We start from the raw sequence: 26,929 nt of genomic DNA, 5'->3' as shown, positions 1-26,929 counted from the left end.
ATTTTTTGACCTTTTTATCAGTCCTGTGCTTTCCTCCTCAGTGGTTACTTGCTGTGTCGTTACTCCACTTCATGCAACTTATGTTGGTTTCTTACTGTCTGCTGAAATAGTTGCAAGATTCTTATTTTGTTTTTAAAAGGGTTGTGTGACTAGCCACTGTACTTTATTCCAGGCTTTTAGGCTCCATCTTCATAATGTTCCAGATCAGCTAGGATTCCCTTAGGGAGCCACTAAAAAAAATATTCCTTTTTAAGTCCTGGGTTATATTAGCTTTTGTGAGTCACAAATTATTAGTTCAGCATGTGCCACTTGGTATTTAGCACCAAGCCAAGTTTTCAAATCTAAGCCTGATCTTATGGATTGGTCGCCTAAGATCACAGTCCAGAAATCATTGTTCCTGCTCCCCTTTTGCGTGCGATCTGGACAGATATCAAGCCTCTGTGCCCCATGATGTCTAACCAGTCTTTCAGTGTTGTCCTAGCACTGAGCCAGCCAGTTGCAACTGCTGGCTATCTGTGAAGTCTCAGATAAATTACTGTAAATGTTCTGCATCCTCATTAAACACCAAAGTGCATCTTTGCATGAGTTCTGAATAAAATTAATCCACCCTTATTTTTCTTACTACCATTATGCTTTCTTTAGCAAAAGTTTTGTAACTAGTGTAGTCACCCCATTTGATGGTGAAAGTATAGGAGATCTCATTTAACTCACCACTTCCTCTTCTGGCATCTTTAAGGATCATCAGATGAAACTATCTTTTTTGGCTTACCAGTGCAGCAGACTCTTCTGTTTAGTATCAAAAATTCCCCTGGCACAAGGCTTCTCCATTAGCACTTTGTGTGTACCATGGGAAACAGCTTATTTTCTTGTCTTTGATGGACTGTCAGTGTTATTCACCAGGGCAACTTCTTTCTTCTCTGTAATCTTCAGATAACTGTCTGGTTTGGTAATGCCACTCAAATATATGTCAGTCCCCTCAATACTTCATCCAAATACTGTTGCTGTCTCAGGATCAAGCCTCAGCTTGATTTCTCCTGTTACCCTTGATGGCATAGGATTTCAGACTTCCCAGACCAGCTGTTGAGGAGGAGACTCTCTGCTGTTATTCAGATCTATAGAACCTGTCATTGTGCAGTATGGGAGTGAGAAGCAGGTATTTCTTGATAGACAAGAGAGGAGGCTGGTAACTGTCTAGCTAAAAATCTAAACATTCTTCCTTTTCAGCTTCAAGATGGGGACATTACCTGCTGACATTCAATTGTTATAGAGAGGAAGAGTTTCATATCTCATGAATTTTAAGATATTTCTTTTCTGCCACAAGAAATGCTTTCATTTCACTGTCAATAAGAACCATTATTAAAAGGTCTGCTCCATTAATTTTCTTTCACTATATTGAGTGCTGTTTTTTCAACAGAGGTAGTAAACACTCAGCTTGGATGGACTAGGTCCTCCTTCTTGACATACTTGAACAGTTGGCTATCAAAAGGATCATCAAGGGATAACTGTTCTCAGTCCACTAGGACATCCCCACTGTGAAATCTTGCCTATCCTTTCTAGGCTGCATGGCACTGTCATACCAGTGTGACACTTCACATCCCATGAGACTGCCAGACATGGATAGGAGACATATGTTGCTGACATCTCCTCAGAATATGGGTAATCTTAAGACAGGGAGATAAGTTGTTTCCTACAATATTAACAGAATCTATCCAATACTTGCAGAAGTATCCACTGTCATTCTCCTTGCTGTCCAAATTAATGTCATGGACACATTGCTCCTAGAATGAACAGCTCAAGGAGACAACCCAGTAACTTGCAATGGATGAAGTTGAAGACTCTGCCCTCTGGAAATGCAGCCTTTAGAGCCCCATTCCTTACTTCATCATGCTATATTTTATGTCTTGAATGCTGGGAACCTTTCATAGATAAGACATATCCACTCATATAAAATGAGATTTCTTCTCACCATTATAGACAAGGCTGTACAGATTGCATTATCTGGAACTTGTCTGCTTGGTATTCTTGTAAGCCTGTATCTTCCCTTTAAAGCTTCTCCTTGATACTTATGGTTTACTCACTAGAGCTCAGCAGAGCCCTGTCTCTCTTTCAGCCCCACTGGTACCAGTTAAAGGCTGTCTCAGTTCATCAGCTCCTGATACAAGGGGTTTCTATGCTTTATTCTCTACTGTGTCGAAGTTTCTCAAGAGACAAAAATGTTGTGAAACACCTGGTCCCAGGGTGGAGCTTAGATGCCCTACTAAAGAATCTTGTGTTTTCTCTTCAAGGTGCCAGCTGCAAATTTCTTTGTGATGATGGTTGTCAGCTTCTCAGTGGTGACATGCAGAAGATATTGAGGCCCTTCCAATTAATGCTCCTCTATGATGACCTGTGTAAAAGGCTTTCCTTGCAAACCCTTTCGAAATTTCCTTCAAAAATTTGTTTCCATCAATTGTTTGACAAGTTAGTACATAAACAGGACAGGTCTTTCAAAGGATTCTCAAGTTGTTATTGATAGTTGGCAGACGCAAAACCACAGCCATCTTCATTTGCAGACTTTGAAATTTTGTGTCAACACACATTCAGATCTTTCTGAAACAACCATCTTTCATTGGAACACATCTCCAAAATGAAGCTCCAGAGTTCTCAGAGACATTTGCCAAATGACACCTCCCCACCTTTGTGAGTCACTATGATATTATGGAAGTATCAAATTGAATGTGGCCCTTGTTGTAATGGTCCTGCAGTACTACTAACACGAAGGATTTTATACGTTCAAACAATAGGATGAGAGGAGTATAATTCTTGTTAAAGTGGTTAAAGTGGTCCTAAAGACCCTGTGAGTTCTTCTAAGTGGAGAAGGTTTGTGGTTGGGAAGGAACTGAAATGGTGTTGAGGATGCCTAATTTTAGTACATGCTGATCATGAGAGAAGATGGAATATATATGCAGTCATTGTGGGTATTGCAGAAGGAGAAACATACCCAATCTGGAGTGATATGCTTCATATGCATACACTGTGTGAACATTCATATGAGTCACCCACCATGATGAACTCCTGTTCTAAGCAAATAATTGCTCCTTTTATGTGTGGTTGCTAAAGAAATGGATCAGAATGTTAGACATATTCTAGGAGAGAGAAAATTTGGGATTTGTTCAGTACCATCTTTCAGTATTAGTTGTTACTCCCAGCTGAGACCTCCAAAAGTGATTCTAAGTTTTTCATGCCAATTTTGAGGCAGGTCAGTTTGAGTTGCTGTTATGCCAGCTGTCTGTGAGAGGAGCATTCCACCTCAGCTCCACTCCACAGGAGGTTTATGCTGGCAGGTGGCACCTACTAGCTGAGAGGCAGCTTAACAAGCAGCTTGGTACAGTTTTCAGCTGCTAGTTACTAGCTCCTGCTCAGACACAGTGACTGTAGCCATGTGAAAAGTTTCTAAGTGTGATAACACATCAAACCCAGATTTAAATTTGGCATGATAGCAAGCATGAATGAGCTCATGTCAGAATTATTTTGCATGAGGATGGACATGTCTTCAGTGTAAATGAAGCAGCACTCCCCATAGATCTAAGGTTCTTACTACCTGAGGGCAGCCACATTGGACTCTGTATGAACTGTCATTCTGTGTTGCCTTTTGTTGCTCCAGTTGTAGTTTGGTATCTTCTGGGTCTTTAAGAGAAATTGTGTGCCAACCTCCCTCTGGTAGGTAGACGTTTGAGTGATACCCATTGTGTCACTCATAGACAAATATCTAGAGTTCACTTTGTTCAGCTCTGGTTTTGAGTCTTTTTTGACATGATTATCTTACTAGTGTGTTAGTCAAGCATTCAAGGCAAGTCAAGACACAAGGCATGTCAGACTCCTGTTGAAACATCTGGGTCATCTTAAGAGAGACTCATTTGTGGCTGCGCTGTCCAGCCTCAGGAGCTGAGTGAAGCTTTGGTAAAGGGTCACAGCCCTTGTGTCAGTTTCTTTTGATGCTCTCTCCAGACCATGAGCCATTATCAACCATAGCAATCAATACAATTATTAAAAGAGGAAGACTAACAGGGAGTTTTGAAGAGTGGCCAGTAGCACTTAGCTTTATTTCTTGTCAGCTTAAGCAACATTGATATGAACAACTGCAGTGCTGACTTACGAATACCCAGGCATGATTTTAAAGTGAGTTGAATAAATCAGGTAAATGGCTATATGCAAGTGCAAGTGCATGCAAGGCCTTGGCATTTGCTAGGTTGGGAAAAAATGGAAATTAATTAAACTGCATTCAAAAATAGATCTCTTTTATTTACATTTACATAAAGACATATTGTGTTTCTTGCTATTTGGCAGCAAACATTTCTGGAAGGGATATGGATTCAAGGGAGAATTCTGTGAGTTTGTGCTTCTGAGGGGAACATGTGAGAAACTGTGGTATACAATGAATGTTTTGTCAGAAAATGGCTTTTGTTAATTTCTAGCACATACCAGTGAAAGGGAAGGACTTACACCATTATCTTTTCTGCTAGTTTGATATAATTATGGATATTTTCAGTCAGTTCCACTAATTATGCACGGAATACTAAGAATGGTCTATTAATTTTAGAAGTATTGCTTTTTGGCATACATAACATTCATCATGTGGTACTTGTAGTGTGCACATAAGAGTGCAATATTCCTCTTCTCTGATGCACTATCTGTTCCAAAAGTATCTTATGTCATTGTTTTGGTTATTTCCTCTTTCAAAGAAACAATCCTGATCTATTTAGTATTTTGGTTTTTTACATTAAACATCCCAGATTTCTGTGTACTGGCTCTGCAACTTAAGTATGTCAGTATGTGTGTGTAAATTATTCAAGAACAGTGTGTTATTTCCTCTGGGAAAGACTGCATGTGTTGTATGTTACCTGTTATATTTGCCAGATTAAATACTTCCAAGGTGAGCTATCAGACATATTACAATTGCAATGTATGTCCCATGTTCTTAAACTTTTGCCTTAATACCCTATTCCTTCAATTTTTGTCTGATTCAGTACAGGCTTTGTTACACTATTTTATTCCACCAGCCTTTATGATGAATTGTGGGTTACAGCCATTGGTTGCTAAGAAGTGATGGTAATGGACTTCAGACAAACAAGAACCATCCAACTGTTGATATTCCATTAGAATAATGCAGTTCAAAGTCATACATTCAAATATCATTAGTGTTAATGTTGTATTCCATTTTAGTCTCAAGTTCTTCTTTAATTTCTGTAGGCTATTCATTCTGTTGCTTGGCATCATGAAGGGAAACAGTTCATGTGCAGTCACTCTGATGGCAGCTTGACCCTATGGAATCTGAAGAGTCCTAACAGGCCATTCCAGACCACAATTCCACATGGTAATTCTGATAGTTAAAATGTATAACTAAAGGCAATATGATGTTCTCAATACTGTTTGCTAATATCTATGTTTATTTCATTTTTCATTATAGCACAGATCCAGAGTTGCTTCTTGCATAAATATTTTGATCTGCATAGTAGCTGCAAATTACTATAAAAATCAGTGGTTCAGATAAAACCTTCTCTTTTTTAAATTGGTGTCATAAATATCTCTTTCTGGCTAATATTACTCTTATCTCTTCTTTTATCCAATTCCTTTTAAGAGTCTGTTGCTGGTCTGTGAGACCCTCAGGCTATGAGATTTTCACATTTCTTTCTTTCATATTTTGTACTTATGTGCTCTTATGTGCAATTTTCACAAGAAGTTAGTACATTTTGTACAAGGCACTGTGTTTCTTGTCATGGAGATGGTTCAAGGCTTCCCAAAGAGCTGCAATGAAGAATTTAAAGGAGTCATATTAAGAAATGGGTGTATCTTTTATAGCTGGGACTCTCTATATGCCATTGCTTCCTATAAATAAGGTAAAAAACTATTGACTCCATTGCAAATCAGTGTATTACCAAGAAACCTGACAGGGTGAGAGGGAGGAAGAAGGAGAAGGCAGGATCTAGGGAACCCAAAAAAAGATTTGTCATTTTCTTAGATTTCCTAATTCCTTCTCTTTTATCATTTTTAGTCATAGAATTTTACTTTATTTCAGAAGAACCTCTCAGAGGCCATGTAGTCTAACCACCATATCAAAACAGGTTTGATTTGATCAATAAGCTCAGGCCACTGGGCACTCGAACACTTCCAAAACCAAATTGCAGAACCTCTCTGGGCAATATCTTCCCGTATTCATGACCCTCGTGGGACAATTTTTTTTTTTGATATCTAACCAGAATTTTTTGTGTCACAGCTTGATTCCTTTGTCTCCCATCACATCACTGTGCACCTCTGAGAATAGTCTAGAATAGATTGGAGGATCTCCAATCAGGTTCTTGTTGAAAGCAAGTATAGACTTTCTAAAGCAACAAATTGCTTTTTTTTTTCTTTCTTAGTTTACAAGTGACTTTTCTCTGATTGGAAGAAAGTACTGAGTCATAATTAACCAAGAACCAATGAATTTTGATTGCATGCTTCATTTAATTTTATCACTCAACAAGTTATACTCTGGAGCATGTAACAATTTGTCAACAAAAGGAATTGAGTCAATTTAAGGATGGCTTAGGAAAAAATTAAGCTGTTTATGGTCATAATGTGTTCAGAAAAAAAAAGGTATACATTTAGTCTAATTCATTAATTATTAGTTAAGTGTCATCCTCAGTATTCTGCATAGGGATTAAATATCCTTAAACTGCTCTTTATGGTCCTATAGATGTGTATGGCAGTAAAAAGACATAGTAAATGTCATTAATTTAGACAAATGCATATTTTACAGAAATAGGAGCTAATACTCATAATCTGTAGGTTTAAAGTTCCAGTTCTCTTACTGCTCATGCATTTGCTTCAATGTGTATGTTTAAGTTTGATAGTTCTATTTTCATGATGTTTTAATAGCGTTTTCATCTTCTTCCTTTCCTTAGGAAAAGTTCCAAGAGATGGAAAAAAGCCTGAATCTTGTAAACCAATTCTCAAAGTAGAGTACAAGACCTGTAAAAACAGGTTTGTTTTTAATTCTGCTATTAACTCCATATTCCATTCCTGAGTTAAAGTCCTTTTAGAATCTTTTCCACTTTCTTTTTTGCAAAACTATCCATTATTGTTTGAAGGTACTAAACCTAAAGCATAAACTTGTATATCCTATGTGGACTTGTAATTACTGTGTTGTTTTTTTAATACAGTGAGCCATTTGTGATATTTTCTGGTGGATTGTCATATGACAAGGCTTGTCGAAGACCAAGTTTAACAATCATGCATGGGAAGGCAATTACAGTTCTTGAAATGGATCACCCTATAGTTGATTTTTTAACTCTTTGTGAAACCCCATATCCAAATGGTGAGTTCAATAAGCAAAATACAATTATGTAAAACATACATGAAGGGATCTATTCTCATACATTAATTCCATTCCAGGGAATTCCATTCTCATATTTGTCTTCATCTCAAGAAAATTGCATAACTGAAAGTACCTGGCACTTGTTTGCATTCACAATATAAGAAGCAAGTAATGAGTGGACAATAAAACATGCGTAAATCTCCACATATAAGATTGAAACACATGGGCTAGTGTGAGGAAATACTGCTATTAATCCAACATATGTGCTTCTGTTCCTGACATTTTTCATGATGCCACAAATCTACAGGTTGATAAGTCATTGAAGAGTTAACTATCACTTATCTGCAAAAAAGTTCTTACACTTCAGCATGAAATGAACTGTTAAAAATGTTTGCTGCATATTGTGGGGCTGCCAAATTCTGAAATACATTTCCATACAATTCCAGAAAGTAATTTAAGAAAACCTGTAAGTCAAAAAGGAACTAAGTTTAGCATTTTAAGTCCTCAAGCAGAAAAGTATAGTTTATATTTGTTTCAATGTCATGCAAAAATTAAATTTTTGGTAAGCAAAGTTAGTTTGGGCCTTCATTTAACTGTGTCAAATACTTCCCAGTACTAAGGTTTTGTAGCACCTTCCCCTGCTCATACACTAATATTTAAACACTTTGGTTTAACCTGTGTTATTCATAGCCTTGTATAAACACAAACAACATATAATGTGCATTCGTAGCAGGACTGAAAGGAAGACAAACCAGTTACTTTCATTTAGTCAGCCTTTTGACATCAGCCATCTGAAGAGTGTATTCTGAGCTTGCACAAGCTGGAACGATTTGCTGTTGTTGAAAAGAGGGTTGTAATTTCACAATTATACTTTTTTTAATCGTTTTATATAAACAAATGCACTCTATGCATTTGCCATTTTAATTGTTTGATTTTGATAAATGAATAAAAGAATTAAATAATTGTAAAACCCCATATAATCTCCTAAAGAGTGTGGGGAAGGAAAGAGCATGTGAACACAGCAGACTTACAGGATTCCTTTGGGAAATTTCTTGGGAATCACCTTGGAAATGGGGGCATTGCATATCATAGAGTGTACTGCACAATCTGTTTTTGAAGAGCAATTGTACACAGTGAAAGTGTTACTTCTGGACAGAAAATTACTTTCCTGTATAATAATTGGATTCAGCAATGCAATGATACGCACAACTTATTCATATTCTATGTCTTTACTTTCAGAGTGTACCATCCTGCTGGCAGGCTGTAATAGGCCAAGTCTATTTCTGCTTTGTATGTTGGTCCACAATACTACCCAAAAGTCATTTCTCAGTTCCTGTCTGCCCCTAGTTTACAGATATGCCTAGTTTGTGGATATGTCCAGGATTTCTACTTTAAAACTTTTAACATACTGTGAATGTTTAGAGAACATAAATGTGACTTGCTGGCTTAAAATGACTAAGGAGAGAACTCCATGTCTTTTATACTTGATTCCTTGCTTACAGAATTTCAAGAACCCTATGCTGTAGTTGTGCTGTTGGAAAAAGATCTCATTGTCGTGGACCTGACACAAAGCAAGTAAGTATGAATTCTTATATGAAGCTATTTATGTATTTAACTGTCCAGCAAATTATCACGATATTCCAAATGTTTTCATGCAATGCCATTTTACTATCCAAAATCATTCACTCTTGGAAATAATTCACTCTATATGTTTGCTTCCACCCGAAGAGCTAAGACCAGCTAATCAACAGAAACTTACAATAATATTGGTTCTTAAACTTGGAAATAAATCTAAATCTGCAGTCCCTTTGGCATTCATTCAACACCAAAGTAATACTTGGTCACATGCTGAATTATGACCTGAACATGTGTTTTAGAATCAGCTTCAACTACTACTTACATATATGACTAACTTCACTTGACTCCACAGGGACTACCACTTGAGTCTTTACTTAAGTATTTGATTGCATAATGGTATTGATTTATATGGATCTACAGAATTGCTTCATGATCCAGTTGGTGGTTTAAGTGACAAATAGTTCTTTCATATCAGAATCAATGTTCCTATCAAAGAGGAACTATATATCATATAATGTAATATCCTATTCTTACATATTTTGTTCTGCTTCCAACACTACCAGTAATGTGTATCCACATTCACACTGGTATAACTAGGAACAGATTTTGCCCTTAATGTCTTGAAATATTTTAAGTGAACTATATTCTGATCTCACTTTCAAGAATAATTCAGATCATCTCAGCAGTGTAAAATAAATGTAACTGAAATCAGAACCAAATTTCCTGTATTTTTCAATTTAGAATAACATTGTGTAATGTGCCAAAAGTGAGATCTTCCTCCTTATAAAACCATTCAAACTGATGGAGGTGAGAAATAAACTGAGATCTACTCATCTCTTCCTGCAGTTCCTCATTGTAGAATCAGTAGTCTACCAACTCAATAAGCTAAGCTGCTCAATATAAAAACCATAGCTGGTATAACTAGTTCTTAGCCACAGTATATGTCATATCTATGAACCTGAAGCTTCTAGAAAATGTGTCATTTATGTATTAATCAGATTTTGAGATGTTAGAAAAAATTACTTCTTAATTATCGACACAAGTAGCCCTATTAGCCTTCAGGACTACCCACATGAATGGGTATTTATGTAACAGGAGGATTCTTGTCACAGCTGTGGAATTTATATATCTTTATTTGGTTAACTGCACACTATTATTGACATTAAAAACAATATGTAAGTCTTAATAAGGTAAAATGTATTTCATTAGTAATGATTTTAGATTCTGTAATAGTCTTTAATTTGAGAATATGTTTTATTCTATGGCTCAGTGTGTCACAGTGCTTCTAATAAATTGTCTTCCTTAACTAGTTTTCCAATCTTTGAAAATCCATATCCTACTGACATTCATGAGTCACCTGTTACCTGCACAGAATATTTTGCGGACTGTCCTCCAGATTTGATTCCTGTACTCTACTCTGTAGGAGCAAAACATAAAAAGCAAGGATACAGCAATAAGGTAAACAATACCAGTCTGGGTTTTTCTTAAGCAAAGGAAGTAGATGTATAACCTATGTTTATGTAACATGTTACCATATTATTTTCATTTTACTTTTTTAATAATCACTTTCAAGTTAGACCTACCAGCAGCTTAGCATCCTGCTTACAACCATCACTTGAGCACAACAGTTAATCACCATTATATAGGACTCAATCATTAGGTGATTCCAGATCAGATTGAGTTAAAGGAAAATCATCAGTGTTCGATTCAAATTTGTATGGATAAGTTGTCTCTGTCAAAGAAAAAAGTGCAAACATTGTAATTGAAAGACTTTCGCAGAAGAGGTTTAGTGAGGGTTGACAGCATATCTGTGAGATATTTTATTAAACAGGGATATTAATAATTATTTTACTGAGCTACCAAGGTCTTAACATAATGCTTTTAGAAATAGGACAAGCTGCAGAAGTAAAAAGAGGGAATGTAATTAATTTATAGATTTCAAGCTTTAATCTGTCTTATGTTTTGGCTAGAACTAATCCATCATAATAAATAAATTAGAAAAAATTACTGGGTAAACAAGTCAGGCATCATCAGTCTTCTATTCAAGTCACAGAAATACTCTCCTTGGAGCTGCCTTATTTTCCACGAACTGAGAAACAGCTTTCCCTCCTTTTGGATTTCGATTCAACAAAGTACTTCAGAAAATATTTTTTCTCGTATTTGAATCTATCTTTACCTCATACCCTTACCTCATGTACTTTTCACCACCTACTGTATTCATTGCGTACTCTCTTGTCCCCTTGCTTTATTTGTGCACATACAAATATACACTCTGAAGGCAGGTAGTCACTCATATGCCAGCCTCCCATTTCTGTACCCACAAGCATCCACTCCATGTATCCACATAAACAGTTTGTGCTCCCAGTTTTTCCCCACCTACTCATACTCTCCCACTCTGCACATACGTCATCCTCCACATCCTGTATCCATACATGTCAGGTTTTGGGCCCAGACCATCATTTTGTTCAACCAGCCTAGGCCAAGAAAAGAATGGGAGTTTTTGCCACTAGTAAATAAAAGGCAGAGAAGAGATGTTGGTTTCATACATTCTGTATAAGTTGCATTCCCTCAACTCATGACATCAGATATACCATGCTCAGATATTTGTTTCTGGGCCAACCTCTTCAGTAGTTTTCATATTAAAAACAGATTCTCAGTCTACCCAATGTTCTATAGAAACCCCAATAGACAAGTCATATCAAAAGACTAGCAGAACTCTTTGTTACTCCTTCCTCTCCTTTCTGTTTCAGATTGTTGAATGTTAGCTGTACAAAAATATTTGTAAAACATAGAACCTTAGATGATAATAGAAAAATTTTATTAAGTTTCCAAAGTTTGAATTGATAATGTAAAAATATTAGTAAGCTGTAAAATCCTTAAATGCTACATATTTTTTCCTGTTTATGAGTCATATTCTCTTTGGGGGAAAATGTTGTCTGCTGCTGGGTTTAAAATTAACCAAGCAAGGTTCATCAGAATTAGCTGTGATCTCTGTACGCTTGTTTGTTTAGGAGTGGCCTATTAGTGGTGGAGCATGGAACCTTGGAGCTCAGACATATCCCGAAATCATTATTACAGGGTGAGAATGAAACTGGGGATTGGTGCTTTTAAAGTGTTTGTGTCTACAGCTTTTGATTGTGGGTTTGCCTTAGATAAGAGCTGAGCTTTTACAGAGTATGTATATCCTGTTCTCTTCATTTGAGCTGTGCCACCACAAAAATTCTCTTTTGTTGTGGAAAATAGAACTGTAGAAAATAGAACTGTAGAAAATAGAACAGGGATGTGCTACCATTCGAGGGCCCAGAGTTAGACAGCAAGTCTATATACTTGTGAAGGTGGGGTCTTTGGAAAGGCAAACCCACTACAAGAGAATATTTTGGCCTTGAAAGTCATAGAGAATAGCTTTAAGAAGGAGAGCAGCTGTTCTTGTGTAGCTGTTGTCCCTTGGCCTTCTGGGAGCTTTGTATCTCAGGACAGCCTAGAAATTCATTTTAATACCCAGCATTACTGACAGTGTGGTGCACTGGGACAAATTTCACCTTGTGAGTGGAGAAACAGACCCATAGCAAAAAAGCATAGAAGGTTCAGGTTGCCATAGGAGCCCTATGAGCAGTGCCTGATGGATTTTTAAGGGACCACACTAAAATAGAAGCTATTCAGCTAAGATGCACACTGTGTTTCCCTCTAGTCTCAGTCGTGCTGATGATAGCAATATATTTGATAAATTGTTATTATCAGTGATACTAAACACCTGTTTTTAAAAGTAAGATTATGATGTATGCAGTAGTACCAATAAGGTGGTGAAGGGGCCATTCTCATTTTAGAGAGAAATGTCTCATTTCTCCAGCTTTACCTCAGAAGTTTTATGTTAATAAAAATGGCACAGCTGTAAGGTATTGAGCAAAACAAAGTTATCCTCTCTCCTTTCAAAATTCATTATACCTGGCATTTTTAGGGTGCATAGGCTTGGTGCTGGCCCACTGCAAAGCCAAAAGTTCTGTAACTTAAACTGATCATTAATATGGGAAACAATTTCTTTCATTGTGATCTTAAAATCAATCAGGGGCTTAGTTCTCTATAGGAAATGCATGAAAAGTATTTTATTGACCAAATCAAGCTAATAGCAAAATATTTTCTTGTAATTAGTATGTATATCATTATATATTGTCAGTAAGGTATAGGGAGTTACCACATGAGCAAAATGCAGTTGTTCTACCTATATTTATCACTCACTGAAAGTAGATGATGTTTTAGAATTGCATCTTGTTTTAACACATTTAATTTTTATATTTTTTTAAGCCATGCAGATGGATCAGTAAAGTTTTGGGATGCTTCTGCCAGTAAGTTTCTAAAGTTCACTTTTATATAATGCTGACACACACATATAGGTAAAACATGATATTTAACAGTATAAGTAGTAATATCTGGGCTGAAACAATTAGGAAAAATTAGGCTAAATTAAGAAAAATTTTGTTACATTAGGGGAAAAAATGCTGCTAATGAGATGTATTAGGCAGAAAAGAGTGTAAGTCTCTAAGAGGAATAGAGTGAAATTCTTTAAGAGAAATAATATCTCAAGATCCATCACACCAAAACCAATGAGGGGTGAAGTGTTGGTAAAAAAATCCCTAAGGCCCATTCTTCTTGTGTGTATAAAAGTGTGGGCTCAATTAGATCTAACATTCAGTTCCAGTTGTCATGTCTCTTCTATTCTGAGTACAACAAAGTCTTTTTGACAGCTAAGTGGAAATAAAGTATTGAAATATATTAATATGTCTCAATACGTGTTTAATCTGGTGAGGGCGGAAAAAGACCTAAATCTTTTCTTGTTCAGTCTCAAGTCCCATTAATAACTGGAAAGCATTTCCATTCATCCTAGCAGGAAAGACCTTCAGAAAACACTTGTTCCATACAATCTAGCTATAACTACACATATCAGAAACCACAGAAAATACATATGGTACTTATTAGTAAAATATATGTATGAAAATACGCATTCATTTTACTTGAAAGTTAAAATATTCCTCTTCAAATAATGTGACTGTGCTATACCAAAGTTCCTGTTGCGTTGCTTTGTATTCTGTCTCTTTGGTGGTACAGGGATGTCTGGGTAGAATATACATCTTTTATGAGGTATCAGTCTCTTAAAGAAAAGAGAGTGTGAAAGAAAACTCTGTATGAAATGTTAGGCATAGAGAGATTTAATATGACCCTAATAACCAGCCTGTAATGGTTGCCAAGAACATGGAGTATGAGATACTAAACTACCAGCTAGCTCCACTCTGTGCCATCAAACTGTAATAATTAATACTGCTACCATTTCCAACCAAATCTGGAGAATGTTTACAAGATTTTGATGTCAGCTACACCTGATGATTTTGTCAGATGGTTCCCTTTTTGCCTAACACCAAATATTTTCACTCATCAGGATGGACAAGGAGAAAATGAGGATTTCCAAAGCCTCATTTCACAAAGGTATTTTACATAGGCACGTCAAGCGAACATGACTATGGGATGTTTCTTAATTATATAATATGTCTGTTTGGAAATGGAGGAAAATCAGATCCATGCTGTGTAGAGTTTACATCTTCCAGTATTTTCAAGTTATGGTGAACACCAAAAAGAAAAACATTCAAACATATCAAAACAGTCAACAGTTTATCTGCAAAGATAGAAGTTTGACAAAGCTTTAATATGAAAAAAGTAGGATAATTCCTTTTTTTAGAGAAGTAGTGTGAGATATTAGACCTTGTCTTGGGAGTATTTCATTACATACTTATGTTTTTTGACAAGAGTGTGCAAATACAGGCACTAAAGTTGAGGTGGAACAATCCAGACTGTTGGAATACCCCAAGGCATTTAGCATGTATTCTGCACAGGAACCAGTGTGCTAGTAATGTCTCCTATAATTCTGGCAGGAATGGGCAAAGAAGAAAACTTCTCATAAGGAATGTAAACATAACCCAGTAATCAGTATATACAATAGGAATTTTTCTTAACAGTAAAAGCTTAGATGGTCATGAATATTCACAATCTCTTCAACAGTAGTGGTGTTTTCAGTGCCTCTCTGATGCCTTGGTCTTAGTCCTGCCTTTCAGGGCATCTACTGTGTTACTCGTACCATATTTGGCACTTCTTATTTTCAAGGTTTTAATTATTACATATTTTTATTATGTTTAAGGTATTAACTTTTTTAATGGAGTTCCAATTTCATTTGTGATTTCCTGGTGCACAAAATACCTTGCTGCTATTTGAGAGACACAAAGTACTTCGGTTTTAGACAAACTTTGAATGTGTAATTTTGTATCTGAAAGCCCAGATTTGTGGCAGACAGGGAATTGCTAAGACACTGAAGTAGGTTTGCCAAATGTATCTTTGTTCAAAAGCCATTGCTGTTTCATACTGCCCTTGTGCAGATGGTACCCTTTGTTCAAAAGCCATTGCTGTTTCATATTACCCTTGTGCAGATGGTACCTAGTAATTCAGGGAAGCATAGAGAGTCTTGTCATGTAATTTGTGCCCTAGGTCTCTATAATTCTCCAAGTACTAGTATGCATGAACCTATGTTGCCTGATATAAGGTGCCACTCTAGGTTTGCTGCTGGACTAAGGGCATCCTGAATCCTCTGTGACTGCCACTGAGGGCAGGAAGAGTTATGTATTTATTACAGAAGTACTTGCTTTAATTTGTAAAAATTTGTTGATGCTTTATGTGCTAAAACCTTTTTTTAAATTAAAAATTTTAGATGCTAAATCTCCTAGAATATATCTGCGCTGCCAAATAAAAATGTATTTTTGCTGTGTTCATCATCTGGTTACATAACTAAAACACTCTCCTTTCATCTTCCTGTTGCTCTTGTTACACAAGCTAGCTAGGCTGACCTACCACAACTATAGCTTTGCCTTTATGGGTATACACACCTTTACAGGTGCTGGGCCTGACCAACTTTTTCTGACCTCATGCAGTTATTCATTAATGACATTGATAAATTAATGTAAAAGTATTAAAACCAGGGAGAAATATCAATAAAATATAGTGGCGTTAAGTATAATGCCTCCTTTGCCTCCAGGATTTACTGCACTGGAGTTCTAATCTTGACAAAGGCTCCTGGATATTAGGATTTTATATGCAGGTATAAATACAGATACACTCATTAGTCAAGAAATTCGAAACAGTTTTGAACTCCTGTTAGTTCAGAGAGGCTTGTGCTGACTAGGCCACTAGAAAGCTTTCCTAATGTCTTCTCCTGAATTTCCATACAGTCTTTACATTCTAGGAAGAAAATAACCTCAGACAAATGAAATCGTGTTTCACATCTCATTAGGAAAACTATCAGCATTATCAGAGCCTCTCTATAACATTGGGTATAAACCTAATTATGGACACAGTGGTTAACGTACACCTCTGACATCCTGTCCCACTAAGTACTTAGAAGTATTTCACAGACAAATATCCTTCTTGGAAGTATTAAATACATATCCTACCAGTGTTGTGTACCAGAATAAAATCTGCATTGTCTAATACCCATCTTCTATAAGATTCCTTGTTATGCCACAACTGATAAGAAAGTGGGAGCTAGGGAATTTTATAACTCATTTGCTTCATGTTGCTATTTTTTAAATGTTTTAATGTATTCCAGTTACTCTACAGATGTTGTACAAATTAAAAACATCAAAGGTCTTTGAAAAACAGAAACCAGTAGAAGGAAAAGCAACAGCTGAGATTGTGGAAGAAGATCCTTTTGCTGTTCAGATGATGTACTGGTGTCCTGAAAGCCGAATTTTCTGTGTGGCAGGAGTCTCTGCATATGTGATTGTTTACAGGTTCAGCAAACATGAAGTAAACACTGAAATTGCAGTAAGTCCTTCAGACATAATTTCTAAATCAAATAGCCCTGCTTTATCTGTGTTCTTTTACTTGAGTAAAATTATTATCAAGCTGTAGCAATATGGGTTTAGGGACATTCCGTTTTAAACCTTTTCAGTGAAATCTTGATCCTACCTAAGTTACTGACAAAAATCTGAGCTGTGGTTTTGGAAGTCAAATCTCCACATTTTTTTGTTTGCTTTTTTTGCTGTAATAGTAACATACAGTACAGATTTCAGACATACTTTGCATTTAAGACTTTATGATACAGTAAATCTTTGTTGTCTTTACCTGCTCTAAAATTACTGGCTGCTGTATGTTTTTAGCAGGTAATGTACATTGTGTACATGCATAATGGTCAGTTTAACTCAAGTATTTCATCTCTTTAATTTATGCTCATAGTGTTTGTACCATGAGGAGACTGACAATTACTATGGCTCTAGCAAAATAAAAAGAGTTGATTTTTTTCTGCCTTATGCTGACTTTTTTTCCTAAAACTGGACACGATATGAAATGCCAGATTGTTTATGGTTAAGCACTTGACATTTTCATAAGCATTGTTTTGCTTTATTCTGTTAAAAAACCCCTCTGCTTTTTAATAATCATATGGATTATGTTCTTTTAACTGCACTGCAGTCAAACTGTACTTAATCATTGCTGAACAATGATTCTGACTTGGGTTTGAACCTTGAATTTTTGCACAGGACTCACAACCATTGCTAACAGTGTGACTGAACAGCATTTGTAATAAAAACAAGCTTTCTTAAGGGTAAGAAGTTTAACAGGAGACTGCTCTTAAGGCAGAACCAAACTAAACATGACTGCCTTTCCTTCAGGCTTGATGTTCTCTGGTGCTGGGGAACATTTAGCAACTCTAGACACTCTCTTGACAGAAAGTACTTCTTTGCATCTGCCAGCTCTCAACAAACCCAGATTTTCCCTTTCCACTTTCCCTGATTACAGTTATTTTCCTTTTCGCACTACTTTAATGTACTTTACAAAGTTCTAGCGTGGCAAAAAACCTGTGTCATTACTGGCCTGAAGCCATGTGCCATATGGTAAGGAAATTTAGTACCTATAGCTATTCTGTTGTTTTCCACTCCTTTTTTTTTTCTATTCCCTCAGAGGCAATTATTAAGCTAGCTGAGCATATCATTTCAGGAAAATTTTTATAATGAATGAACAGTAATTTCATGTTGCTGACCAGCTCATGTATAATGCTGCTAAAATTGCTACATTTCAGTATTCTTGCATTGTTCCACAGCAAGTGCACCTTGTCTTCTATTATCTACAATTTAATTTCTTTATTTTCCTGTCCCTTGCTTTTCTGGCTGAATTGCAGCATTACTGATATTTTTTAAAGTGCTATAATATGTGCAATTTAACAATTTCTCAGATTTCATCTGTAATTAAGAAGCATTTATGTGAGGAATTGTTCTCCGAGTATTAAATGATGCAATCTTGGTGGCACAGTCACTGAGTTCCCCTGGGTTTTGTACATCCCTGAAATGGGCCTTCTCTCTTGGTTTCTGCATTTTTGCAGTGTGCATTCAAGTCCTCTCTCTTAAATGATGGGTTGTTTTTTTAAAATCAAGAGTATGGAAGTCTTTGTTGGAATACATACTGAATTTAGGCTGTCTGGCTTTGTCTGCGCTGAGACTGAGCTGGTCAGTCTCACAATTTCTTTGCTGTCTGAGGTGCAAGGCACTTGGTGTCCTCACTTCTTTTTCAGCCAGACTGAACTCACCTTGAGTTCAATCTACACTGTCTGATGTCAGTCTTGGAATGTTTTTGCTGTCGTATATGGGAAGCATGGAGGTTTCTCCATGTAGCAGGGTAGTCTGCTGCTGAGTGTGCCTTAGGGGCATAGGCTGTGCCTGGGATTTCCTCAGTAGAAGTATTTGCATGATTTCATATCAGATTCTGAAGGAAAATAGTATGCATGAGACAAATTCTGCTTCATATCCAACCTTGGAGTCATTGACATGCAGTTGTATAAAAAGCATTTGCTGCTGCTGGTTTTGTTTTCTCATCTGAATCTATTCTGTCCTGTCTCAAAAGGATCTATTAATTAAACATGATCACTTTCTCAATGATCAGACTTTTCTCAGTAAAGCTCCTCTTCAAAACTCCTGAGAAGAACCATAGGAAAAGGGTTTACACAAATTTGAATGTGGAAAGGAGGATCAGTGAGCCTAGTGATGTGATCTTCTGAAAAGATCTTTACTGTGTGAAAATAAATTGGTACAACAGTTCTGCAACCCTCCTAAGGTCCAGTCAAAGCAGAGACAAAAACATAAGAAAAATTCACAGTCATGTTATTAGCCTAAATTCATCCTTAACAAAACTATTTTTAGTAGAAAAAGGGAAGACACAAAGAAAATTATCCAAAGAAGACTGATGCACATCTAACATGGCAAACAGAAGAACATACTCTGCAACAGTTACTCCAGTCCTGCATAAAGATTAAACACATTATAAATTGTTTCAGTCAGCAGCAAGTACTTCCAGATTAGATTTGCCTGAAGTCAATATTTCACTCATTAGTCTTTGAAGGTAAATGTTGTCTATAGGTTTCTTTAGCCGATCCAGGCGAAAAATATCCATGGATTTTGCAAGAAAAAAGCAAAAGTGAAATTTTGAGAGAGAAGCCTTTGTCTTCTGGTTGAGCAGAATCCCTTCTTTCTGAAATCTTGTATGTTTTAACACAATGGTTGAGAAACAGGTGAGCCTTCAGTACTGACCTTTATCTCCTGATTCTCATAAAACTTAGGTATTTTGTTAATCTTCATTCTGGTACATATGATGTCTCAGTCAAAGATCACTAAGATGAAGTTTGCAGTGTCTACATCTGCAATTGCTTCTATTCATTTCAAGGTACCAGCACTGAAATGACTGTAATAAATAATGGCAAGACCTTGTCTCTTTGAGGGCTGTACCTTGTTTTTAATTCTTTTCGAACTGGGGATCTCCTTGGACAATTCATGAGGTAGAAAGAATTTCTTGATATTTATTGTGATTCTCTGAGATGATTACTTACATCGATTTGAACTCCCTGTCCAGTTTCCCCTGTGTTTTGGGGCTAAGGCTTCCTGAATTAGGGAAAAGAATCGTAGGGTGGTTTGGCCTGGTTGGCTCCTTTTCCCTGTATAGAGAGGCCAGAAGGAAAGCAAAAGGCTTGAAATTTCCTTTCTAGGATCCACCAAACTCATGTTCATTCTAAGGAGTATGGAACACTGTGCTGTTTTCTCTGATTTCCTGACCCCTACCTATGGAAAAATGAAGTTCATGTATCAATACTACCCACAATATAAGGCTTATGAACACTGGCTGAAACCTGTCTGGTGGAGACTGTATTGTCCTAGTAATCAGGGGGCAGAGTTGATGAGCATTCTGTTCATGAATTTGCTTAAGGAAAAGATAACAGACAATAGGCATAAAATTTTCATTACACTGAATGATGCCTTCTTATGCTGAAATATTATTTATTTGGGGGTGAGTGATGAACTTGTCTTTTCATAATAAATTCTGAAAACTTATATTCTTGCCTTATAGTAACAGGCTTGAAGCAAAGTCAGCAGAATATACCTGTGGAATAATACACCTATGTATTTCTCCATCAGCATAGGGTAGATGACTAGTTCCTTTCTGATGGTGCTGTTAAGCTGTATAAATAGCAAATGACAATATTCTTTCCCCAAAAATGATAATGATAAATGTGGGAGGTATTTTTTTTAAAAAAAGGGCTTACTGATATTTATTTGAAAGCAACAGAACCTTCAGCAGCTTTCTCTATTAAATTATAACTTAGCTTTTTATTTATTTAAGTCATTAGAGGTGCGACTTCAGTATGAACTAGAAGATATCATTACTCCTGAACCAGAAATAAATCCTCCATTTCCAGATGCCTCCTCCCAGCCTCCTTCTTTAAAGAGCCTTTCAGGCAGTACCAACACTGTAGCAGGTGAAGGAACAATGAAGGATAGTATCCCATGTCTTAGGTAAGTCTATGCCATTGTTCAAAGATTTATCTTTCTAAAAAGCTGTTAACCAATCCATCAGCTATCAAGAAAAAGAGGTTAATCATATGTATGTGACACAAAATGAGAAGAAATCAGAATATGGAGAAACAAAATAATTAAGGGAAGAATAAACAAAAAGGGATTTTAAAAGTTGAAGTAATTATGGAAAAGATAAACTGTTACAGTAAAGGTTTGACTGTAATTTTCCAGTGTGATCTAGGAGTAAATCTTCAAGGAATTTCTGAGGAACCTTTTTATCGTTCACAAAGAGACTTCCATAAAGCAGACACGTGCAAACCTTTCCCTCCTTGATTGACTAGCATAGCAGTAAAATCTTTCTCTGTGAAAGACGTATATGTATTCTATGGTGTGTAGGGGATGGAAACTGTGTTCATACTGATGAAACAATCTTTAAAATATACAATTATGAAACAGTTGCACTATGCAGAAGTGTGTATTTGTTTAATGTTTAAAAATAAGCAAATTGTTTTCTGCTACAGTACACACTGCTACTGTTTGGTGTAGATTAATGTACTAATAAGGCAGATAAATTATGGGTTTGAATAGTTTAAAACCAGTTCTGTACAAGAGTCCATAAACTGTAATTTTCCAGCAATTATATTGCACTGCTGATAACAATTGCTCTCATTTTGGTTAACTCAGTATTATTTAGGACTAATTATTATTAAATATTTCAAAAGCAGTTTAAATGAACATTGCCTGACTTTGCAGATACTTTGGGCTGCTTTGCACCTGGAAATAGCATTAACATTTAAAAGTGTCATCATGATAATATTCTTGCAAAATTAGGAATATTTTTTGGCATCCTTTTCATTTGTCCACCTCATTCAGTCATGGAGTTGAACTTCAGACCTCAGTTTAATCATTAATTTGAACTATGAAAATCAATAGAAGAGGCAGAGAGAAGTTATTAAAAAAATCCAAATGCGAAATCTATTTATGACATTGAAATCAGGAAGAAAGGAATCAATTGTTTCACTGGCTAGGATATTCCCTTAAGGGATTCTTATTTGATTTTGTCTGGGAAGGAGAGGAACTGTTGATCTTGGAGGCAGAAAAGCTGTAATGAACCAGTAGAGGTTCTGCTCCTTAGTTTTCAGAAGTTTTCTGAACTCCGTATAATCTCACATTAAGATGACTGAATTTTGTCCCATTTTACACAAAGTGAATGTAAACTTGTTTTGACTGAGAAGTGATTTTTCACAGTAATTAAAGCACTAGAACTGTTGACATACTCCCTCTTATATTTAGATAAAAGCATACTTATGTATGCTCCTATCCTTTTCAATAGGGCACGACATAAAATATCCACATTTTTTCCCCAAACTCTAACTGGGTCCACAGGCCTTATCTGTCAAAAAACTTATGATCTAAGCAGAATTATGTTGATAAAATGAAAGTAGTGCTGGAAAAACAGAAAAAACAGTAAATACCTAGATGATTCTGATTCTGTTGACTTCATATGCAAAGCACTCAGGTGGACAGCAGTATGGAATCTAAGGTAGAGTGATAGTAACATAAAGCTGCAATCACCTGCATACACCTACACACGAAATTTTATATACAGACTAGCTTTTAATCTTGGCTCCATTACATTTGTTTTCATATCTGCTTCTCAACCTTGTTACAGCAAATGGATGGCACTCCACACTATATGATTTTTGCTAGTCAGAAGTCAGAATGACTGAACTTTAGTGTCTGCAAATAGGTGTTAGAAAGAAAGTGACTGAAGGGACTGAAGTAATGAAAATTTAGCACTTTTCTGAAATCAAACGTAAATGTCATTGAGAGAGGCAGACAGCAGTGTGGAATAAATACTATTGTTCTTCCTTCTTTCAGGAGATTTTACAATGAAATATGCAGCTAATGTAACATAGGAAACCAATGCATTTGTGATTATGCAAATAAATACTTTTTATGTAATTACTGTTAACAAAAAGCTGTACCCGGAACATCAGTTGTTGTTCACAGGCTTCTAGTATCATCCCAAAATTAGGTCAAGCAAGGGCTTTGACAGTAGCTCCAAGTAACTCCAAATTGATAAAAAACTGTGAATGTCTTGTGAAGAAAATTAAAAGCCAAAACTTCGCAACAACCAAATTCAGTGTAGCATAACAAGAACATGTCAAGAAAATTACTGAAATATCTACACTCCTTCTGTGCATGCTCCTGCACTCTGTTTAGGCTTATAGTATAAGTGCTTCAGAAAAAGCAATCCAAATCAAGGTGAAGAAGAGCTAAATATCACCATTACTGGTCAAGCAAAATGGCTAGTGAAAGGAAATTGCTCAAAGATCCTCAAAGAGGAAGGTGTTGCAGAACAATGGAATGACAAACTTAATCATGAAATCTGAAATTATTTACTCCAGTGTTATGGTCTTTCACCATCTACAGCTTATCCTATATTTAGAGAAAATTTCTGTGAAATAACACCTGTTTTACCAAAGTTGATCCTCAAATTTTCAGTGAAAAATAGAGAGAGAAAGGTATTTGCTTTTTTTCCTCAGGTAACATGAATCCGAAAGAAAACTTAGAAGGTACTTCAAGTTCTCTAATTTTTTCGGCATGTCATTAAAAACACATTGGAAAAGTAATACCACATTAAAAACATGATTCAGAAGATCAGAATTAATTCTGCAGCCATTGTCAGTCTCATGGTAGGTCGTTTAGAAGAAGGAAAATACAAACACATTGCTTTGACAGATGAGTGTTGGAACTCACCATAGCAGCATATATGACTCGTGTTCTCCCATGTCATCCGTTATGATTAGAAAATAAAGATGGAAAACTCAACTAAAAGGGCATTAGACTAAGCCTTGCTTCTTGGATCTCATTTACCTGTTCAATATTTTTTATAACACTTTTAAGGGCAGGAGCTGAAAACTGAAAATGGGGTACAAGATGGAAAGACCACTGCTAGTATGCCTCTTAACAGCTTATCCACAGACATTAGAAGCTGAAGGGCTCCTTCAGAAACATACTCTTTGGAGTGTGAAGGACTGCTTGTATCAAATATGCAGCTTCTGCTTGCTGTGAAGTCTGTTTGAAAATAATACCTCTTTATTGTATACAACTCCTGTTTTGGAGCTTGAGTTTTCCCTGGTCTCAAAAGACCCCTCTCCCTTAGCAGCTTGAGTTCACACATGTTCATCCCTTTGTTCTCACCACGAATACCCCTGAGTAATCCAGGGCTTCATTAAGCTTATGGATAGCATCACTTCAGAGGTGCTTATGGATAGGTATCTTATGAAGAAAGAAAAGGGCAAAGCTTTAGTGCATGCAGAACAGGTAAGAAAGTACAAAAGTTTGAGCTGTTAATAGAAAACAGCGATACGAAGCCATGGGTTGAGCACTTGCTGAACTGATCTTTCCTATGACAAGATCCAAGCCAAGTGGATGATTACTGCTGCAGACAAGTAAGATATGTAAGGTCTGAACAGTATGACAGGAAAAGGAAACAGTAGTGTGTGCCAAGTTGCTGTTAAGGAAATGCATGTAGAAAGATAGATGAGGAATGACTTTCTCATTCAGGAAAGTTTTGGCATACAGGAAAGTTTTGGCAGGGTTTGTGAATCCTCCACAACAGAACTATAAGCAATGCAGTATAAATTGTATTACTGAAATAGTTAAACACTTTGAGAGATTTGTATTTTGGAAAGGCAGTTATCAAATATGTTGTATCAGGTGCAGGTACCCAGGTGCTGGCAGAGGGGGTTGCAGGGTGGCCTCTGTGAGGAGCAGCTGGGGCTGCCCTGTGCTGGACACAGCCAGTTCCAGTTGACTCCAATACACCCACTGCAGAGCACAGCTGAGCCCCTCAGCCAAGAGGGTGGACCCTCTGGGAAAACAAATTTAAGAAAGGACAAAAAGTGCTGCACAGCAGCTGTGAGAGAGAGGAACAAGAAAAAAGAATGAGCAACAGTTCTGCTGACACCAAGGTGAGAAAAGGAAGATGAGGAGGAGTTGCTCCAGGCACCGGATATTCCCCTGCAGTCCATGACGACACCATGGTGATGCAGGTCATTGCCTGGTAGCCCATGCAGAGCACACATTGGAAATGGCTCCTGACAGAAGCTACAACCTATGGAGAGGAGCCCACTCAGACACAAGTTCTCTGACATAAATGACCCTTGAGAGACCCACACTGGAAGAGTCTGTTCCTCGAAGGAGTGCCCCTTTGGGCAGGAGCCAATAATGGAACAGGGGAAAAAGGAATGGCAGATACACAGAGTGTTATGAACTGATGACAAACACTATTCGCCAACCCTGCTGTGCTACCTGGGGTGGAGAAGGAGATAGAGGAGTCAGGAGTGAAACTGAGCCTGAAAAGGAGGGAGAGGAGAGGGTAATTTAAGTTTTGTCTTTTCAAAGCGTTTTTCACTCTCCTACTCTATTTTTAATTGGTAATAAATTAAATTAATTTTCCTTAATTTGAGTCTGCTTTGCCTCTGATGGTAACTGCTAAGTGCTCTCCTTGTCCTGTATCAACCCATGAGCTTTTTCATCTTATTTTCTTCCTCTGTCCTGTTGAGGAAGAGGTGTGCAAGAGCAGCTGGGTGGGTGTCTGGCAGCCAGATGAGGTTAGCCCATAACAGATATGATGGTCTGATTAAGAAAATAATCCTTATTCTTTAAGAAATTCCCAAAAAAAGTATGTATTCAATACTTCCACTGCTAATGCTGAGCTGGAGATATTATCTCTGTGTCATAAGGTACACCCATAAGTCTTTATTCATTTTCTTTATCAAAACATAAAAACGTGAGAAGTAGTGCACAGTCCTCTGTTTTTCATAACTCCTGCCAGAATTAGAGCACTACTTGCCTTGTACATTGCCCACTGTGCTGTTTGGAGTTACCTTGTTGAGAACTTCTGCCCTGTGGTTATGTTTTACTTCATTTTACCTCAGATTTCTGCATCAGGAGCTATATTTGCCACCAAGGTCTCCATTCCAACAGATGCAATCAGGATAGCTACAAACAACCTGATAGCCCTGGTTATTGAATGAGAAGTTTGACTATCCTCTCTTGAAAAAGTGCTTACTTACTTGCTTCTCTACAGAAATTAGTTGGGGTTTTTTCCAGTCTGACCCATCATCTCTTCAGGTGTATGGGCCAGGGCTGCTTGGAAAGCTTGTTGAGTCACATCACAGTCACATTCAGGAGTCTGCATCATCAGTGTCATCAAAGATCTCTTCTCCAAGATCCTGTACACAAGATAATACTGCTTAAGTTATTTACAATAGACATATATGTATAGAGAACCACTTAAAGCAAAAATAAGCATTATGTGCCAAAAATTGCAGCTCTTCAGAATGTGTTGTCTGTATTATCTAGCTACTCTCCTTCCTCTCATTTTGGGGTACTTTTTGGGGTACTATTTTCACAGGGATAGAGAATTATATGTGATAGACTGCCCTATTATGACTGTGTGTAAAGGGGTGCAATATCAAAAATTATTACCTACAGAGCAGATGTACTAATGACTAACATGAATACCTCAAAGTGTTGCTATTATTGCATAATATCTTCTTTCAGTGTGTCACCACATTAAGCCAAAAACATATAAAACAGTCATACAGAGGTGTTCAGCTCTGGCACTTCCCCTTAACATGTACACCTTCAGTACCTGCTTTGCAAGTCACTGAACTTGCCATAACACAGTGTGAGCACGTGTTAATGTGTATCAGATATCACATAGGAAGCATTCATTCATTATACTCCCAAAAATAAAACAGGGCTTGTTTGCACTCAGTGGACATAACACAGTGTGAGCACGTGTTAATGCGTATCAGATATCACAGAGGAAGCATTCATTCATTATACTCCTAAAAGTAAAACAGGGCTTGTTTGCACTCAATGGGCAAAAAGAATTGTCAGGTCCATACACTTTGGATATGCTCTAGTGAGGACTACTACAGAAAGGTATAGCTTCTCAGCTTCTCTTGCCGCTTTACATTTTTCTGTCATGCTTTTATAGAATCATAGAATCAACCCGGTTGGAGGAGACCTCAAGGATCATTGAGTCCAACCCTACCGTGGTTACTAGACCATGGCACTAAGTGCCACATCCAGTCTCAGCTTGAAAACCTCCAGGGATGGTGAAACCACC

The 26,929-nt window shown here is 37.0% G+C and overlaps 1 protein-coding gene across 1 annotated transcript in view; it reads left to right on the top strand.

The window, feature by feature from the left end:
• Positions 1–26,929, top strand: part of STXBP5L (syntaxin binding protein 5-like) — a gene marked incomplete at its 5' end in the record, with an annotated part of 122,650 nt that overhangs the window by 41,242 nt on the left and 54,479 nt on the right. The window contains 9 exons of the mRNA XM_009081193.1: positions 5,230–5,353; positions 6,921–6,999; positions 7,179–7,333; positions 8,836–8,908; positions 10,222–10,369; positions 11,923–11,990; positions 13,211–13,251; positions 16,551–16,768; positions 20,606–20,778. Coding sequence (XP_009079441.1) covers positions 5,230–5,353; positions 6,921–6,999; positions 7,179–7,333; positions 8,836–8,908; positions 10,222–10,369; positions 11,923–11,990; positions 13,211–13,251; positions 16,551–16,768; positions 20,606–20,778 — 1,079 coding nt within the window. The remainder of the gene's footprint in view (positions 1–5,229; positions 5,354–6,920; positions 7,000–7,178; positions 7,334–8,835; positions 8,909–10,221; positions 10,370–11,922; positions 11,991–13,210; positions 13,252–16,550; positions 16,769–20,605; positions 20,779–26,929) is intronic.

Source organism: Acanthisitta chloris, unplaced genomic scaffold (assembly GCF_000695815.1).
Source record: "Acanthisitta chloris isolate BGI_N310 unplaced genomic scaffold, ASM69581v1 scaffold13848, whole genome shotgun sequence".
NCBI classification, from domain to species: Eukaryota; Metazoa; Chordata; class Aves; order Passeriformes; family Acanthisittidae; genus Acanthisitta; species Acanthisitta chloris.
The sequence above is the reverse complement of the archived record's forward strand: the minus strand, read 5'-3'. Positions and strand labels throughout refer to the sequence as shown.